The sequence below is a fragment of the Astatotilapia calliptera genome, chromosome 2 (assembly GCF_900246225.1).
Source record: "Astatotilapia calliptera chromosome 2, fAstCal1.2, whole genome shotgun sequence".
NCBI classification, from domain to species: domain Eukaryota; kingdom Metazoa; phylum Chordata; class Actinopteri; order Cichliformes; family Cichlidae; genus Astatotilapia; species Astatotilapia calliptera.
In genome coordinates, this window is record NC_039303.1 from 13,706,314 (window position 1) to 13,726,850 (window position 20,537).

Genomic DNA, 20,537 nt, shown 5'->3' on the forward strand with positions numbered 1-20,537 from the left:
AGGAGGAAGAAAATGTCCTTTATCAATGACACTGAAGTATCAAACAGTTACATAAATGCTAAGCTGGTCAGTGCACATGTTAGCATTAGCCATTTGACTATTAGTTACACAATAGTTAGCAGTTACAGAAGACGGTCCAGAGCTTGGCAAACTAATCAGAGCAAATAAACAGCGAAACAGTGATAAATCCCTCAACCTCTACAATAATTATATCACTCATAACCAGTGTTGGTCAAGTTACTTGAAAGTAATCAGTAACTAATTACTGATTACTTCCCCCAAAAAGTAATCCTGTTACTTTACTGATTACTTATTTTCAAAAGTAATTAATTACTGAGTTACTTAGTTACTTAGTTACTTTTTAAAAACACGATTTACAACCTGAATAGGTGATAAAGCAATAGATCTGAGAGCCCAATTCTACTTTTTCTGCATAATCCATCATACAAAATGTAATCAAATGGAAAAGTCTCTTTTTAAAACTTGTTTTATTAGTTTTAATATTTTAATTTTATGCAGCAAGCAAAATTTTAATTATATGCAACATTCTTTGACTGGAAGAAATTAGTTTAACATTTAAACCTATTTTCTGCACATTCCAGCACATGAAATAAAATATATTTTTTGTGTTTACACCAGGGGCGATTTTAGCCCATTTTTTAAAAAAATGAATCAAAGCACCCCCAAACATTTCTTACTTTTTTGACAATATTTGCTGTTTGTGGGACACACTACTAAAAATATAAAAAGCATCCAGTACGTAATTGAGATGGAACATTTTAACAACAAAAGTATAGATAACCCCTCCCCCCTCCCATAGTGGTTTGTTCCAGCTCTCCCCTGCTCTGGCTCTAGCGCCGTTGCTGCCAGAGCGATGGTGGCTGAGACGCAGCGGAGCAGAGGTGTAAGTGCCTGGCTTAAAACAGGACATGTTAGCTGCCTTTAACCTTCAGTTACTCTTTATATAGTTAGGTAGGAGTCAGGCCATGTTTCTTTTTAGCTGAAAAATATTACACCAGGTAACCTGCAGTGTTGAAAACGTGTTTTCCGACTGTGTTTGCTACCCTACAATCCGTCCTGCTCTGTAGTAAAATCAGCAACATTTGACCGTCCTGTTGCTCCCATTTAAATGTATGCAGCCTATTTAAAATCTAAAACGTAACATTGTCCGCAGCCTACTGTTGTTACCACCGTCCTGTTTTAAATGTAATGAGAGAAACTGGTTATTTTGTCATATGTGCCGATATTGAACCCAAGGTACTAACTAGCTAACTGACTGGATGCCCATTAACCTTATAACTCCTGTTGTGTGTGTGTGTTTGTTTGTGTATAGAGAGACAGCCAGGTTCATAATGGATATGAGGTAGTTTTTTCAAAAAAAGGAGCCACATTCAGGTAAAAGTGTAAAATCAAATGATCCATCAATAAAGGATAATGTTGGATCAGTGTTTCAATATTTATATCCTTTATTAGATGTACATGTGGTTTGGTTATTTGCCTTTTGGTTAAAAGTAAACTGAGCGAGGACTTCTTTTATTAGTGATCTTAATAGTATTTTTTAATCTAATTGAATACAATCTATTTGTGTATGATTGTCAGTCCAAAGAGGGAGAGAGGAAAGAGGAGAACATGAGGAGAAAGTACAAGGTCAGGAAGAACCAGGTAAGAAAACAGACAGGGAGTACTAACAGGCACAACAGAAACTGTTAAACTGGCAAAGAAAAACTAATTTTACTCGTACAATCTGGAAGTTGTGTTCTCCCTATGTTAAAGCTGCTATACACAGTCTGCAAAACAAACTGGGTTGTCAGCCCTGGCACTGCATTACCATATTGAGCTTCATTCAGAGGAAGTCACGGTTGCCAGAGACTTTTTGAAGCTCAAGAGTGAGGCTGGTGCCATTCCAGATATGTTAACATTGTACAATCTTCTGGATAATCAGATCTTCCCCGAACTGAAAACTGTTATTCAGGTTGCCCTAACGAACACAGTTAACAGCTGGAGCTGTGAGAGGTCTTTTAGTGTCTTGAGTCAGCTCCATACCTGGCTGAGAAGGACCATGGGTCAAAGCAGACTCCAGCACCTGGCTGTGATGTCAGTTGAGAAAGAGATGCTTGAGAGACTTGAACACCAAAATGTGATAGACAGATTTGCCAACCTCAAGCTGAGGCCGCAGAGGATAAAAGACAAGAAAAAATCTGCAGAGCCATATTAGTATCTGCAGTAAAGATCTTTTCATACATTGTATACATTGTACCAGAGGCTAAGGTGTCTCAGTTTTTTTACATTTTTTAATAATATTTTGTACATTTCAAGGACTCTTCTATTTTTGGAGTGTATTTTTATGTATCTGTATTGTATTATAATACACTAAAAGTGAATCTCTGTCCAAACAAATGCACTCAGCTTACTTTTTACTCACAGTGAGCATCATTCATTATTATCCCGCAGTAATTAAGGTTAGGAAACTGCGATCGTGGCTCAAAGAGTTGGCAGTTCGTCTTGTAACCGAAAGCTTGTCGGTTCGAGCCCTGGCTCGGACAGTCTCGGTCATTGTGTCCTTGGGCAAGACACTTCACCTGCCGCCTACTGGTGAGGGGCCGATGGCGCGATATGGCAGCCTCGCTTCTGTCACCAACTGTAGCTACCTCCACCAGTGAGTGAATGAATAGTGGAATTGTAAAGCACTTTGAGGGCCCCGCAAAGTGCTATATGAATGCAATCCATTATTAGTATATGTATTTTTTAAAAATTCCAATCCATTCTTCTTTTGCAGCATTTAAATAACCTTGCTCAGATTTGATGGTTTTGTTACAGACTTTTCAAAAAAGTGTTTTGCTTTTCTTTCACAAATGTGGGGATTAAATTGTGTTAAAATGTACAAAACAGTGATGTCATGTTTTGTGACGAGGACCCAGGCACAGAGAGACTTGATGAATTTAAGAATCTTATGATTTAATAAAGAATTTGCAGACTTGCACAGAGATGGTAAAATTATGATGACTGATAATGGAGATGAAGACAACAGAGGACGAGGACAGGGAGGACCAGGGGTTTAAATGCACCAAGGGGACAGTCAGAGGGAACTCGGGACAACGGGAGACATTTAAGGATGCAGGGACTGACAGAGACAGGGAAGAAGTCTCATCGTGACGAGGAAAGTTTACCTTGCCTGGATGGGCAGCTCTCTGGGTGCTCAGCACCCCCAAAGCTCTGATCCTAGAATCGCCCCTGGTTTACACTCACTCTTTCAAATAGATGCAAGTAAACCACAGCAGAAAATAAATAAAATCAAAGACTAGCGGTCCTGTTGCTCTATTTTCACCTGTAAAGCAGGAGTGGGGTAGGCAGAGGTTTACCCTGGTGCAGATGTGCCGCAGCGGTGAGTTGAAGAATCCATGAGTTTCTCTGTGAATTTCCCATTACGTGGTAGCGCACTCTGTGCTACGTTTTCTTCCCACGCACAACGGACACTAATGTTTTTGTCACTTTTTATGGAATCAAACTCAAAGTAAGGTCAGTACTTCCACGCTTTAAACGCTGCACGCTCAAACTCTCTCCCGCACTCGATATATTATCCATTGATGATCTGCACACAGCTGTTGTCACGAACGTGCGACGTTAATGAGACATTCTCGCAAAAAAAATCACGGTTTTAGTAAAGCAGCGTTCCTACGGGAAAGTAACAGTAATCTAATTACCGTTTTTGCAATAGTAATCCCTTACTTTACTCATTACTTGAAAAAAGTAATCGGATTACAGTAACGCATTACAAGTAACACGTTACTGACCATCTCTGCTCATAACATCTCTGACTGGAGCACGTGGCGCTCACACGGATCATTTTGTTAAAGAAGCCACGTACATTTTTTTGCCTTCATACTGTGAATGCTTTCAGAGGCTGTTGAAGTGCACAGGCATGGCTCCAGTTTCACTGTTTCTTCCCTCAGATCTTCATGAGGATTTCACAAGATATCTACATGAAATCTTTGGGAGTGAGAAACATTTAAGCTCTGTTAAAGTTTTTACATCGTCCAGACATGATTCCCTCTGCCTCTGAATTTTTTAATTGTTAACGGGAGGATTTGGTGGAGAGACTGTATAACAAAGAAATCAGCGGATTCTGAGGTGGTCAGGTTGGACTGATTTTAGATGGAGTGACCAGGGATGGAACATAGATCTGAGTAATCCAGTTTTCATCCATGTTTGGCCTTAGCAGCAGCAGCAGCAGCGGGATGATGTGTGAGCATACCAAACCCTCTAAGGAAGACAAATTATTTTTATCTTGTGAACGCAGGATAATTATGGATGGGAATGCATTCTAATCTTCTGCATGAAGATAAAAATATAGAGAATATTTTGGTACTTCAGAAGCTCAGCAGCAGATTTTTCATCAAAATCAGGAAATGAGGCCTGTAGCTACATGTTTCACAAACAGCTGTCACCCCAAATCTCCTGTTATACTCCAAAGTTAAATTTGGAACTCTTTGTTCATTTTGGCGACTGTGACAGCTTACAGGAAGTTACAGGACGTGAAGCACCGCCATGACACGGAGCTTCACCCACTCTGTCATTTCTTTGTGAGATTTCTAACTTATAATGTGGGCATTCTTTGCTAAAGGATTTTTAAAAATCAAACATCACTCAGCACATTTAAAGGAGTCATGTTCATCTCCCCTCTGCTATTCGTTCCCCTTCTTATTCAGCATATGGAGATATGACAGATACGGCACAAACTATGTGTGTTTAACAGCCGAGCATCCTGGCCTCATTAAACACACCAAACATGTTTTATTACATTACTGAACGACACAGTATTTGCCATATCAAGAAAAAATGATGGACTCACCTTTCAAAACCTACACAAATCTAAATATGCAAAATAAGTCTGTCTGTAGAAGGAAACCTGACAGAGCACACGCTCAGCCAACTTTTCTCAAATTTGGAGCAAGTGCAACCAAAATAGGAAGCTTACGTGGAGACGGTGTAAGAGGTCAGAACATCAGGACAGAAACTCCAATCAGTATAGCTTAGAATACAAAATGTAGTAGAAACAAAGGAAACACAGACGGGACAGAGCAGGAACCGGTGTTTGAGACACAACTGTCTGAAAGTGGATGACTCAAACACAGAAAAGACAAAAACAAACCAGCACGACGCTAAAGACGAGCAATCGACCGCATGACGCTGGAATTTTTCTCTGACGTCTTTCCAAACAAACAAAGATGACTGAAGATGACTTCCGGTAATGGCGGCAAAGTGAGGAGACCCGTGCTTCGCGAGCTCAGTTGTCTTTTTCGTTAAATACTCTCTGTAAATCCAAAATAGAACTTACATTTTGACATAGTTCGTTTGGGAACATATGAGAACGCTAACATGCCTAAAAAACTGAACAAGGACAAACAAAAAACTACGTCTGAGGCACAAGACGAAAGCGGGGTGGAGGAAGGGCAGAAAGACGCTATGCATGAACACGAACAAGAAAATGCCAGAAATGCCTTCTACCTTGGACCTTTTAAACGCTATTCGATTGTTCAAGCAAGAGTTCCATACTGAAATGGGTGGTATTATGTCAGCAATAGGAGCTGTTCAAGCTGATATACAAAAATGTGGACGAGGCTGAAAAAAGAATCTCCAACGCGGAGGACGAAATCACCTTATTGAAAAATGATATGGAATGCCTTGAAAGACAAGCCAAATTTCTATCTAAAAAGGTGGAAGATTTGGAAGGAAGAGGTCGGCGTAATAACATCCGAATCCTCGGCATCCCTGAGAAAGAAGAAGGTACAGATCCACGTACTTTCATGGAGAAGTTTATATCGGACATTTTGAAAATCCCCCCTCCTGTCCTGGAGAGAGCGCACAGGATAATCACAAGGCAAAGCTCCATTGCAAACCGATCGAGAACTTTTATAATTAAGTGCTTAAGTTACAGAGATCGAGAAGGCATCATGAAAGCCGCTAGGACGACAAAAGAACTGACGTATAAGGACAATAAGATAGCCTTCCTGCCGGACCTGCCTGCAGAGACATATAGACAGCAGCGTCAGTACGATGGTGTGAGGAAGAAGCTGCGGGAGATTGGATTGTGGAAACATCGGATCATTTATCCAGCGAGGCTGCTTTTGACCAACGAGGAACGTACGCATGTATTCGATACACCAGCGGACGTGGACGCCTACATTAAGAGCCTCAATCAAGTACAAGATGTTTGATAAGGTATATGATGGTAGATTACTAACTCTGTTCTAACTGTATTTACGAACCATAATGGACAGAACAATTTATTATATTGCCAAAGGGTTGTTATACAATGCTGGGTTAGACATTGGTTGTTTTGTTCTCTTAATAAGAGTTACTAGTAATTTCACTTATTGTGTCAAATGTGTGAGAGTAAAAACTTGACAAGGTGGATTTATTTCTATTGTTATTATCTTTTTTTTTCTTTAGTTAAATTCTTTTAATCAATTGTAATTACTTTAACAACTGTTGCTAAACGCGGGTGAATAGTTCCTCGGTGTAGGGTGGACATGCTCCAAGAAGAGGGCGGAAGTAGTTTTGGGGTTAAGGGATGCCTGTATGTTCTTACACAGGCTGGGGTGTGGGAAGGGTTGCTCTCTCAAATCGGTAAATTCTCAACATGGTACAATACTTTTCTTTTGTGTATATATATGTGTGTATTTATTTAATAGTACAGTTTTAACATAAATGAATATATATGGCAGAAGTCTTGATTGACTGTGTTTCTTGGAACTGCAGAGGTCTGCGTAAGTTAGTAAAAATAAAACAAGTCATTGGTAGGATTAAGAAATTAAAAGCCAAAATTGTGTTCCTACAAGAAACTCATCTGCTAGGCAGTGAGACAAATAGAATGAAACGTAGATGGCCAATGGTCAAATCTTTTCAGCGCCTTACTCCTCCAATTCCAGGGGCGTCATGATAATGAATCACAAATCTATACCTTTTCACGTTGAGCATGTGCTTAAGGATTGTAATGGACGTTTTCTAATACTACAAGGTAATCTACTATCTACTAGACTAAATTTAATTAATATTTATGGCCCAAATGAAGATAATCCAAACTTTTATAGCAATTTATTTCTTAAAATTTCAGACTTGCAAGGTAAATGTATAATTGCTGGGGACTTAAATTGTGCTTTGAACCCACAGAAGGATAAATCTTCAGGCATGGGTAATACTCATAATAGAACACGAAAGGTGATCAGACAATTTATGAAGGAGTTAAATTTAATTGATATATGGCGAGATCAAAATCCAACTAATTTACTATATTCTTGCCGGTCAGGTACACACAAAGAATAGATTACTTTTTGGTATCAACTGAGCTGGCTCATTATATAAAAGATTGCCAGTATAAGGAAATAATAATATCTGACCATGCAGCCGTTATTTTGACTTTCATAGAGCCAAAACTGATTAAAACTCTAATTGAATGGAGGTTTCAATTGAAGTGGATGCAGGACAAACAGTTTCCTGAGTATTTAGGCAAGCAAATTAATGAATATTTTGAGCACAATTCAGATCAAACATCGGCAAGTGTGAGATGGGAAGCCTTTAAGGCATACTTAAGAGGGCAAATTATAAGCTATTCTAGTAAGAAAACAAGAGAAAGAAACCAAAGGATAAAATATCTGGAAGAAAAAATAAAAATGTTAGAAGAGATCAGCTTTCAATCAGGTCAAAAATAATGAGCACATTGTAAAAGAATTATTACTATTGAGAACGCAATATAATGAAATGACAAGTGAAAAAGCAGCTGCAAATTTATTGAGATTAAAGCAACAATTCTATGACCAAGGTGAAAAACCCAGCAAACTCCTGGCTTGGCGTATAAAAAAGCAGGAATCTGAAAAGGCAATTACAAAACTTGAAACTTCAAATGGAAATATCATAGTAGACCCATTAGAGATAAATAATGCATTTAAAATGTTTTATGAAACGTTATATAACTCTGAATTCAACAATGCAACTAAAATTCAATCTTTATTTCTAGATAAACTTGATATACCAAAAATTTCAGACAAAGACAAAGAAAATGTTGACAGGCAAATTAGTATATATGAAATTATAGAGTCTATAAACTCTCTAAATGCTGGTAAAACAGCTGGCCCAGACGGATTGCCAATTGACCTTTATAAATACTTCAAAGATAAATTAGCACAGCCCCTCTTAGACATGTATATAGAATGTTTTAATACTGGTAATCTTACTGACTCATTAAGGGAATCCCTGATAATATTGCTTCCTAAACCTGGAAAACTAAATAACAAGTGTGAAAATATGCGTCCTATAAGCTTAATTAACACAGACACTAAAATTATTTGTAAAATTCTTGCCAAAAGATTAAAAAGTATTCTTCCAGTTATTATAGGAGATGATCAAAATGGATTTGTTTTTTGTTTTTTTTTTTGTTCTTTTTCCTAAATGACATCAGAAACAGCAGTATGCGACATTACGTGATGGCAGAGCTTCAGTTCATCCTTTGTCTTTTTTTTTTTTTTTTTTTTTTTTTTAAATAAATAGGACAGGGGGAATGAATGAGAGAAAGAGGGGGAGAGAAAGAAAGAAAACCAAAGGGGAGAAGAGACTGTGAGAAGGGGGGGGAAGAGAGAGAAAAAAAAAAGAACTCCTGGGTCACCTGTATGGAGAAAAAAAAAAAAACAAACAAAAAAAAAAAACAGAGGAGACAGCAAACAACAAAGAGCAACATAATAATAGAGAAAACAAAGCACCATCACAATAAACTAGCTAGTCATAGATATCAATATTTACTAAATAATAAACGATATTGTGCAGCACGCAAGATAGACAGCGCACAGTGTGCTTTGAGGCAGCAGCCAAGAAAGCTTTAGTCCGCGTCTGTGAATACCCATGTGTGCATACCTGTGTGGATCAGCATGCTTGCATTCCAAAGGTTTCTCCATGTAATGATCTGCTAGGGAGTGTGGGGGGGCCACAGCCCCGTCCTCCAGGGTGTGAAGCGGGTATGGAGGAGATCAAAACTCCAGACATCCAGAGGCCCCCAGAACACAAGAGACCAAGGAAGACCAACAGAGGGGCAGCCGCGCCACTGTTCCAGTAAGAGCTGAGGAGAGTCCCAGATGAGGGCTCGCCCAGCAGCCGCGGAGCAGAAATCAGGGGGAGTTGCAGTGACGCGCCCGTGAGCTCCGCCGGCCCCCAGCTGCGCCTGAGTGACCGAGCCCCAGGCCGAGAGGCCGGGGGCACCCCACCTCCAAAGGGGCCCGAGCGAGCCCCAGGCCCCAGGCCCCGACAGGCGGCCGCCAAGGAGTGAGCCGGTGTGTACCCGGACGCCCACCCCCAGACACAAAGAACCACCAACACACCGACACCTGAGGGAGTCCGCCACCGGCAGGGGAAGTGGTGGTGGGTGGAGATAGGCCTCCAAACCTTGGAGGGCCTGAGGTGTCCCCAGAGAGGTGGCGTCTGATACCCAACCTGACATATAGACACAGACATACAGGCACACACAGACACAAACATCCATTCCCACCCTCATGCTCTCATGAGAGCAAAATGGATTTGTTAAACATAGACAGGGTTTTCATAATGTAAGACGAGTCCTCAACATTCTTCATAATCAAAGTGAACAGGAAGATACAGCCATTCTTTCGCTTGACGCGGAGAAGGCCTTTGATAGAATTGAACGGTCATATCTCTTTGATGTCATTGTTAGATTTGGGTTTGGTAATTTATTTCTGCATTGGATTAAGCTACTACACTGTCAATCTGTGGCTCAGGTTAAGACAAATGAGATAATTTCTGAACCATTTGACATTAAAAGAGGGTGCCCACAGGGTTCACCTTTATCTCCACTTTTATTCCTTTTAGCTATTGAACCGCTGGCAATAGCTGTTAGAACCAGCGGACAAATACAAGGTGTTAGGATTGGTAGAAAGGAGCATAGAATTCCTTTATTTGCTGATGATGTCATATTATTTTTAAAGCAACTAAAAATTTCTGTGCCCGCTATAAAGGATTTAATAGACCAGTTTGGGGCCTTCTCAGGGTATAAAGTAAATGTAACAAAATCATCATTAATGTTACTTAAACAAGGGTATAATCAAAACGTAAGTCAGAATATATCTGGCTTTACTGTTAATTCTGAACTCACTTATCTAGGCATTAAAATAGTTCCTTCATTAAAAGATGTGGTGGTACTTAACTATAATATAATTCTACAGAAAATTTCCAAAGATTTGGAGCGTTGGATAAGTTTACCACTATCTATTATTGGAAGGATAAGTGTTCTTAAAATGAATGTATTACCTAAACTGTTGTATATGTTTCAAAATGTCCCACTGGCTCCTCCTGCTGGATTGTTTACTAAATTAGCATCATTAGTCAGAGAGTTTATCTGGAACAAGAAGCATCCCCGCATTCGCTTGTCTTTGTTGTATCTTCCCTTTGATACAGGGGGGTTGAAATGCCCCAATTTTTACTGGTACTATCTGGCTATTCAATTAAGGACAATAATGTTTTATTTTGGTGGGGATGGAAGCAAATTCTCTTAAAATGCCATTAAATTTGTACTTATACTCTGCAAAGCCAAAACAGTTAAAGAAAGAAACAAATAATCCTATAGTCCAAAATATGATTGAAGTTTGGTTTACAATTAAAGAAATGATGAATATTAAGAATAATCTCTCTCAGTTTAGTCCTATTTGGGGAAATGCCTTATTTGTACCAGGAAATCTGGACGCAGGGTTCCAGGGTTGGGCAGAAAAAGGTGTTAAGAAAGTGGGTGATCTGTTTTGTGATGGAGTAATGGTTTCATTTGAGGATTTAGTCTCAAAATTTCAAATCCCCCAAAAACACTTTTTTAAGTATTTACAAATTAGAAGCTTCATTTCTTCCATGCAAAATCAGTCTCTCAACATTCCCCAGTTAAGTAAGTTAGAGGAGTTAATGGTGAAAAAAGGTGGTAATAAAGGTTTAATTTCAACATTTTATAACTGGATTGTCTCTGCCTCTCCAGATACATCAGTTTCTAAGTTAGAAGCTTGGAGAAAGGACCTAAATATTAATATTTCTGAGGAGACATGGAAGTTAATTTGCTTAAAATCACAAAAACAATCAATTAATAATAACTTAAAGTTATTACAATACAATTGGATCATGCAAACATATGTAACACCAGTGAAATTGAATAAATATAATAACAGAATTCCAGATACATGTTTTAAATGTGGAGAAGCCCGTGGAACATTTTTCCACTGTATATGGGAATGCAGAATTGTCCGTGCATTTTGGCAGGAGGTGATGAACAAAATAAACCAAATTTTGAATAAAAAGATTGCTTTAGATGTAGAAATGTTGCTATTACAAGTGTATTCTAAAAATCTTAAACTAAGAGCCCATCAAATTAAGTTTATGGATTAATGTACATTACAGGCAAAACGTATGATTGCATTAAATTGGAAAACATCAGATCCTCCTGCTATTGGTGCTTGGATAAATTCTTTGGCACAGTGTATGGCAATGGAAACGATAACGTACTTTCTCAAAAACAAGTTAACATATTTTGATGAAATTTGGAAGCCATTTAAAAACTTTATAAAAGAAGTGAACATCGGACAACTCCTGCAGGAGTGTGGATGAGGAGAAAATTGTTTAGTATGTGCTAGCTATTTCTATTGTCTACTTTTTTTTTCTCTCCTTTCTTTTTTGTTTCCTTGAATATGTATAAATGCCACATATTGTACAAATGTATACATATTCTATGTGGGGTTTTTTTATTTTTTATTTTGTTGTAGGTTTGGAAGAGAGCAGGGTGGGGGGTGGGGGAAAAGGGTTCCTATTACAGCAGCATATCATTGGGAAAACAAACCTTTGTATGTTGTTGCAAAAAGCAATAAAATTTATATTTAAAAAAATGACTGAAGATGAGAAGCACATTTCCTGCTCATGTAAGAAGCCGGATGACAATGAATTTGGCCACAGAGCAGGTGCAGCACGGCAGCAGCTGATGTGTTTTTAATGAGTCCATCTTTTTTCTTCCACTTCATCTGAAAAAACATGATTTCATTTTTGGTCTCATCTCTGTGAAGCGAGGTGATTCCATCATTGTTCCCATGTCTAAGATGATTAGTTCAGTCAAATCTGTGGGTGATTAAGTAAAACACTGCATTAGTCCCGCAGATCGTGAAAACCTTCGCCCATCTGTGGGCCACTAATGTTACTCATGCCGTCTTTCTCCTCCTGTCTGTGGCCTGGATATTCACCTCTCTACACTCCCTGGAAGAACAAAAACCAGCTCAGAGTAAAATGGGTCACTTTGTGAATTTAAGATACGAAAAGTTGTGCTCAGACTCAGAGATGAGTGCTGTTGTAAATGACCTGTTGGAGCACCTCCTTACATGAGTCCTTTTCGTGGATCTGTGGTGGTGGTGATGGTGAGTGTGTGTGTGTGTGTGTGTGTGTGTGTGTGTGTGTGTGTGTGTGTGTGTGTGTGTGTGTGTGTGTGTGTGTGAGGGGGGGGGGTTAAGGGATTTATGTTTTCTTGTGCCAATGGGAGAAATTTGCCCTCGGGGCTTCCTGCCACAAACTTTGAGATTTTGGAAGCATCTGGGTTTAGCAAGGAGAGAGATCACGGGGTCAGGGTTCAAATATTCCACTTCAAGAGCATTAACCACACTTCTTCTACCTTCCTGATTTATTTCCTCTTTCTCACAATACAGTACAATAGAAAATAATAGAATGGGCATTTGTTATCATTTAGAACATTAACCATTAGAATGGTTCAAACAGCACAACAGAGGAGAAGATGGAGATGCAGCAGGAGAGGAAGGAGAGGAGGCAGGGGAAGAGGGAGGAAAGAGGGGAAGAAGAGATGTGAAATAGTAAAAGAAGAAGAGAGAGGGGAGGGAGGAGGAAAGGGAGGAGCAGAGGAGACAGTGCTAGAGTTGTCTTCCTCTCCTCAGACGGAGACGTAGAGCGGCTGCGGGCAGGCTGGGCGCTATAAGCGCGCGGAATTGCTGCGCGCGGACAGAGGCGTCTGTGCGCACGTGAGTGTGACAACAGCGGCGCGGAGCTGTGACTGTAACTGAACCGTGAGGCGGGAAAAGTCCTGCGCAGACGCGTCGGCATGCTTCACCCGGACAACCGCACGCCCGAGGGCGGCGTCGCGCGCAGCTCTGACCCCCTCGCGTGACGCTGAATGGACCCGATGCGACTCGTCGACCCCCGGCACCTCCCGCAGCTGATGCCCCTGAAGGACCGGGAGCCCACCGCGGCGACGGGCACCCTGGGGCCCCGCAACTCCACGCCGGCCGCGGGAGGAGAGGCCCCGCAGCACCACGCCGTGCCCTGGGTGGCCACCCTGCTGGCCGGCGTCCTCATCGCGACCATCGTGGTGGATGTTATCGGGAACCTGCTGGTCATCGTCTCCGTGTTCAGGAACAGGAAGCTCAGGAAAGCAGGTACACTTGACCTCCCGGTAGATGCTCGTCAGCAGGATTTCTTTGAGTTTTTGGAACTTTGTGATTCCAGAACAGATGTGACCAGATGTTCGGTTACATCAGTGAATGTCTCTCTAAGAGTCCCCAGCATGAATCGTTTTATTTCTGTTCAATTTTATTGATTTCATTTATTGAACTCTTTTCTGCTTGAATAATACTACTTTTCTTTGCAAGTTGGTTGTTTTATATTTTTGTGCTGCAGGCATTTTCCAAGTTTTCCAAGATAAATAAACTCTAGCTTTGCATTTTGCATGTATTTCTTTTGATTTAAAATCATCTTTTTGTGTCCTTTGTTCTGTTTTATTAGATATTTCAGTCACCTGTGAAGCGCCTATAACCTGCATGAAAAGCTAATAAAGTTTAATTGGCTGATGGATCCAATGATGAGATGAAAGCACTTCTCTTTGCTCCTGTGTTTGTCTGTGAGCACATAGGAATTTAATCATTTGGGAGTTAAAAATGAGTGGATTGATCCATTGGTCCATTTTTCTGAGGGCGATGGCTCAGACATGCTTTCATGTTTGTGTATTTCAGTATGTTTGCGTGATATTTTGATGATATCCTAACTGAGAAATCTTATAAAAACCATAAAACAGTCATAATCGTGCAGTTACTTGGTTATTGTAATAGACCTGCAAGAATATTTAGAGAAATAAAAAGAGTATGTGGTACCCCAGAGTCCTCACAGAAGCCACTCTAACATCAGCCTGACAGGTTGATGAGTTCCTTTAATAGCTCTTTTGTTGTGAAAGTCTTGAAGAGTCTGAAGTTTGGCTCTCAGGCACTGATGAGCTGTTGGCTCGTGCAGAGGATCAAACTCTCCGAGACTCCCCGACACGTTTGAGGTGTGAGAAAAACGAAGCGCTGGCAGCCTGACAGCTGACTCACTGTGATCGATGAGTAAAACTCTGACAGCGACACACACTTCAGAAGCACCTGAGCACCTCCTGCTCATCAAACACATCATCATCACAGGTTCTGATAAAGCACTCACACTCCTTCACTGCACTTTTCAATACTCACATATTTCCCCATGAGTTATTTGGCAGTTTTCACATTCTGGTGATGCATGACGTCCAGCAAGACCTCAGGAGAATTAGTCCAGGCAGGAAAATCAATTCATCGGGGTTTCAGACTTGCTGCACCTGCTCGTAGTCTCTCCTCACAGCAATACGCAGCACAGGTCAGGGTGCTGGAGATCAACACATTTTACACAAACTGCGCCGCGCCGCTGTTTAACCTCCAGAAAAATAAATTATGAAGAAAGTAATGCATACTTTACTTAGTCATTGCAGAAAGTAATTAGATTACTTTTGCAGTAACAGTCTAACACTGAACTTTTTGCTTGTGGCCACATGTCCTGCTGCGTTTGTACGGCTCTGATGTCGTGTTGATGGACTGTTCTTTCAGGCCTGAGCTCAGTTAAATCTCCAGTGTCACATTTTTCTCCCTTGGTGCAAAAAACCAGAAGCAGTCATCACTCCAGTTAAAAAATGTGCATTGTTTTTGTCTGAAATGTGGCATGAAACAGCTCGCTTCATCATTTCCACCATCATTTCTTAATGTCTGGTACTAAAAGGCATTTATCACAGCAGCATTTCTATGGATGAGGCTCCACGTGGACGTCCTCAATCTTTAAAATGTAATCTAAACTAATCAAAACCTGTCTTTGAACCTTCGATCTGCATCGTCTCTCAAGTCGGCCGATTTCGTGATTTCGTTTAGCAGTTTTCATGGTGCTGTTCAAACTGTCAGCTGATCTGAGAGAGCATTACTACCTTTTTGTTAGTATTATCATGGACACCGTATCATTACTACTCGATCACACAGGAAGACTGGAACAGATGAAGAGTTTAGTTTGAGATGGTTGAAGTAACCTGCTGCATCTGAGGTTTTTTTCTCTTTGTTGAAGGATCAGAGTGCTTAAAGTGTGAGCACTGACACTGTAGTGGGTTTACATCCTGCTGAGAAACTCCAGATAACAGAAAGACTTTCTTTTTCCAGTCTTTTTAAAATTCACACGAAGGTTGGTATAATTGCACATTTGAGAAATTATACCTTATAGAAGCTGGTAGATCTATAATATCCACTTTACACTGTATAGCTAATTGATTACAAGATCATTTTGTACCCTCATCTTGTTTTTCTGTACTTCAAATAAGACCTCTGCACTGATCTTCTTCTTTTAGAGAGTTATGATAAAATAATGCGACAAAATGCAGAAAAAGAGAGCGTTGTCTACAGATGTGAGCACACCTGTTAATGAACATCATTAACCCTCCAAACAGAACAAGTGTATCTGCTATGCAGCAAATATGAAAACAAAGAGCTACAGTTCCTCTAGTGTCCAGCAGAGGCAGCAGCAGAGAGTCAGTCCCATCTGGTGTTTAAGTCTGACGTCATTAGCTGTTTCTGGGTCCAAACTTTGCTTCAGGTCCCTAAATCAAACGAACACTGCAGCATCACTGAGAGTGAGATCACTGTATAAATTCTTGACTGTTTAAATGATCGGTGTGGCTGCTCTACCAGGTGTAACAGTAAAGTTTAACATCCAAGCATCCATGAAAACAGAATTTCTGAAATTTAACGGAGTTAGAATTTAGCAGGACGTTAGCTCACTAGTTTCCATCTAAAGATGATATACCATGTTCTGACTGAGGGATTTCTGTAAGATTAAAACGTACAGCTCTGTTATCACTTCAGACATAAATGAAGACAGAAAACTAAACAGCAGTGACGTTAGTAGGGTTACTGAAGCTGCACTAGCTGGTATATAATGATGTGCTATGCGGTGGCTAGCTACACAGCTATGTTAGCATAATATAAACAGACCGAAGCTGGAGGATGAACGCTAACTTTTTTCCACTCGATAAAAGTTAACGTGAGTGTTCCCAATGGTTAGGGACAAATGCATTCACATGGCAGGATGCTGTAAAGAGACCAAACTTCAGTCAGGAGAAACAACTGAGATAATTCATCCACAATACGAGGTTAGCCATTAATATACTTCTGCATGGGCTGGGATGTAGTTACATCGTAAGGGTTTAAAAACTGAGCTTTAAAATGAATAGTGGTAATAAAACCCGAGAAAGGTAAACAGTGATTACTGACTTCAAGATACAAATCATTAAAACATGTTAAAAACACAACAGCCTTAATAAACGTAGAGTAGTCTGGACTCGGAAGCAGGATTCATACGTCATCACTTAAAAAACGGATAGACTCCCATGTAAAAATAAACGTATTTACAGCCTGATACACAAACTGTTTTAGTTTCTATAGATAATTTCCCCTTTCATAACACCTGTATGAGGAAGGATGTTTTTAAAATGCCTCTTTTTTACTTACAGGTAAAAAAAAATGCTTTATTCTCTCTCTCAAAAGTCAATGTTAGTAATTTTCATTTAAAGACCCTCCCATTTCACATACACCAACATCCAAAAAGTGCCAACCCAAAAGTTGGCTTCATTAACCTCAAGAGTTATTCCTTCTGTCTATCCCTAAAGCTTGCACTCAAACTGAAACTGGGTGTTTCCTCCACCTGGAATTATCTCTGTGAGCTGCTTGTGCCAAATGTTCATTTTAAGTGACCTGTAGTCTGTAAATATTCTGTCTGATCTTTTGATGCATGCTCAATCATCAAGGTAAGGAAGTCGCAAAAGGTTGATTCTGTTCATCTGGACGTTTTTAGTGGGAGAAACGTTTAGTCACTCATCCAAGTGAGTTCTGCAGGTTTCCCCAACCTTATAAACAGTACATTTGCACATTAATAGATTCAAAATTCAAAACGTTTATTGTCATGTGTACAAAGAAAAGCATTTCTCTATGCAATGAAATTCTTTCTCTGCTGTCCACACACAGATGCCTGTTAATATGTACAAATAGAACTAGAACAAATAAAATATAAACAGTATGAATAAATACATACAACAAAAATTGAAACAGATAAATAGATTTATATGCAAAAGAGCTATGAGCTTAATATGCTGGTTTGATATGTAAGATGATGTGATGTGCAAAGGTTATTTTTACTGTTAAAATAGGTCAGTTGTTCAAGAGTCTGATAGCAGTGGCGAAGAAGGAGTTGTTCAGTCGGGATGTTCTGGACACTTCTGCCCTCAGGACAAAGGTTTAGAAGTGTGAACAGTCCGTGTTCGGGGTGTGTGGGGTCTTTGAGGATGGAGTTCAATTCAATTTTATTTATATAGCGCCAAATCACAACAAAAGTCGCCTCAAGGCGCTTCATAGATACAGAGAAAAACCCAACAATCATATGACCCCCTATGAGCAAGCACTTTGGCGACAGTGGGAAGGAAAAACTCCCTTTTAATGGAAGAAACCTCTGGCAAAACCAGGCTCAGGGAGCGGTGGCTATCTGCTGCGACCGGTTGGGGTGAGAGTCAGCTCTCCTCTGGACTCTGCGATGGTATATGCTCTGCAGAGAGGGCAGCGGGGTGACCTTCTCCGCGGTTGTTATCACTCTCTGCAGGCGTTTGCAGTCCATAGCAGTAGTGCTGCCATACCATGCACTGATGCAGCTGGTCAGTGTGCTCTCCACAATGAAGCTGTAGAACCTGCTGAGGATCTTGGCCAACATACCAAATTTCCTCAGCTTCCTCAAGAAATACAGCCGCTGCTGAGCCTTCTTGACCAGCTGTGTGGTGTTCAGTGTCCAGGTGAGGTCCTCAGTGATGTAGACGCCCAGGCATGTAAAGCTGCTCACCCTCTCCACCTCAAAGCCCCGGATAAACAGCGGCTGGTGAGGTCTTGTGTCCACTATCATCTCTTTTCTTTTATCAGTGTTGAGGGTGAGGTTGTTGTCCTCACACCATGACACCAGACCGGCCACCTCTCTCCTATAAGCCACTTCGTCCCCTCCAGTGATGCAACCAATCCCTGCTGTGTTGTCCGCGAACTTCAGTACGGTGTTATCCCTATTGGAGGCGACACAGTTGTGGGTGTACAGGATGTAGAACATGGGACTGAGGACCAACCCTGTGGAACGCCAGTGTTTGTAATAATGCTGGCTGAAGTCCTGTTGCCGATCTTGACGGACTGGGGCCTGCCAGTCAAAAAGTCCTGTAGCCAGTCACAAAAGGTGGGGTGTAGGCTGAGTGTTGCCAGCTTGTGAGTGAGTTTATGTGGGATGACTGTATTGATACTGGGGGCTTTGCATTGCTGAGACAGGCCAAAACCTTTGTCCGTAGTTGCTCTGCTTCCACGTCTGCAATGTTGTTTCGAATTAATGTTTCTGTGGCTGTGATCAGTCCACTAGCGGGATTTGTCTCTGCTTGGGTGAGTTGTCTGTCAGACATATTTTTCACCCACTTGTCCACACTTCTCTGTGTGGCATCCATCTTTCTTCTGGCCGCTGAGAACACTCTCTGTATTTTGCTTGTGTTTCTGATGCTCAGCAAGTCAAACTTTCTTTGTTGCCTGGTCTTAGACTATGTCCACACTATAGATAGATTTGAAAACAGCGTTTTCGTCTGAAAATGCTCCGCGTCCACACTAGCGTTTTCAGTCGTTTTCAGAGTTGTCCGTCCACATTGAAACGGCTGAAAATGCTTACGTTCCAGTACTGCGCATGCAAGAAGAACAAGAAGATTTGGCCTGCCTCATTTCTGTCTGCCATTTATTTACTTTACGGCTCGTTGAAACGTCGCAGCAAAAGGTTGGGGAAAAGCACCAAGTTTTTTAAATGGAAAAACAATGAGGTGGAGTTGTTGCTGCAAGTAACACAAAAGTACAAAGTTGCCAAAGCGCGTGAGAATTAAATGATTTGAAGAAAAGGAACATGTACAAACTGATATTAATCTTTAACAGGGCTGTCATAATTGAAAGCAAACAAAACAACTGCTGTATAATACCCTCCGCTATCTTTGTTTAACCCTCTCAGGCTCAAATTAAACTTTTTGTTGCTAATGCACAACCAAGTCCTGCAGTGGTACTTCTGAGTAAAAAAAACTCATAAAATATGTATGTGGGGTAATCAGGTTGTTAATTTTTAACTGTTGCAAATCGGCAACGCCTGCCTTGAGAGGGTTAATTGGTCACATGACCGCTTCACATGACTGAAATGCATCATCGTTTTAGAAAGTCTGCGTTTTCGAGTGTCCACACTGCGACGGGACAGCTTTGTTTTGAAATGTATGCGTTTTCAAGAGCATTTTCAAAACCATGCGTTTTTCCTTGGGGAAAGCGTCGTCTCAGTGTGGACAGGAGGCCAAAATGGAGAGAAAACAATGCGTTTTCAAACGAAAACGCATTAATGTGGATGTAGCCTTAGACTTTTCACGCTGTGCTAGACGAGCCTTCTCAGTGAATTCGAACACCTTTTGAAAAGTATTCTTATTTAGAAGCATTGTAAGACTTTGTGAAGCTGCCCCTAACTGACCTCACTGCCCATTCCCACATAGCAAGGAGGTCTGGCCCGGATCTGGTATCAAGCCAGCACTGCTGGCTGACTTCTGGCATGATAAGACGTATGTCATCCTGATATGGCCCAGGTAGGCCTGGCATAGATGACACTGTCTATGTGATGGCATGCCATATCTGGCTCGATTGTGGTTTGGGTCATGTGGCCGAGGTTCATAGAAAACAGGTCTTCCCTGGATCTGGCATCAAGCTGGCACTTCTGACTGACCGGTGTCATGGCAGGGTGTATGTCAACCAGATGTGGGCCAGGTCTGGCCATGATGGCACTATTTATGTTCCTATTTTCCTACTTTAGTTAGGAGACCCAAATGCCATGTTGCAATACTATACTGCTATAGTAGCCAGCGTTTCAAATGCAGGTTTGACAGGTTTGTGAATGTATACTTTATCCAAAACCTAGCGATGGTTTACAGTTTACCACTTGGTGGCTGTAGCTCAGGAGGTAGAGCAGGTCACGTGCTAATTGGAAGGTTAGCGGTTCAATCCCTGGTTCCTCCAGTCTGCATGTCAAGAGTGTGAATGTGTGGGAAGCACACAGTTAGGAGAAAGTGTCTGAATGTTGTATAGAGTACTTTGAGTAATCTAGGTACCTAGGAAAGT

The 20,537-nt window shown here is 40.9% G+C and overlaps 1 protein-coding gene across 1 annotated transcript in view; it reads left to right on the top strand.

The window, feature by feature from the left end:
• The first annotated feature begins 12,977 nt into the window (after positions 1 to 12,977).
• The window catches only part of mtnr1al (melatonin receptor type 1A like), a 55,029-nt gene continuing 47,469 nt past the window's right edge, over positions 12,978 to 20,537 (top strand). Inside the window, exon 1 of the mRNA XM_026185229.1 lies at positions 12,978 to 13,460. Coding sequence (XP_026041014.1) covers positions 13,199 to 13,460 — 262 coding nt within the window. The 5' untranslated portion in view covers positions 12,978 to 13,198. The remainder of the gene's footprint in view (positions 13,461 to 20,537) is intronic.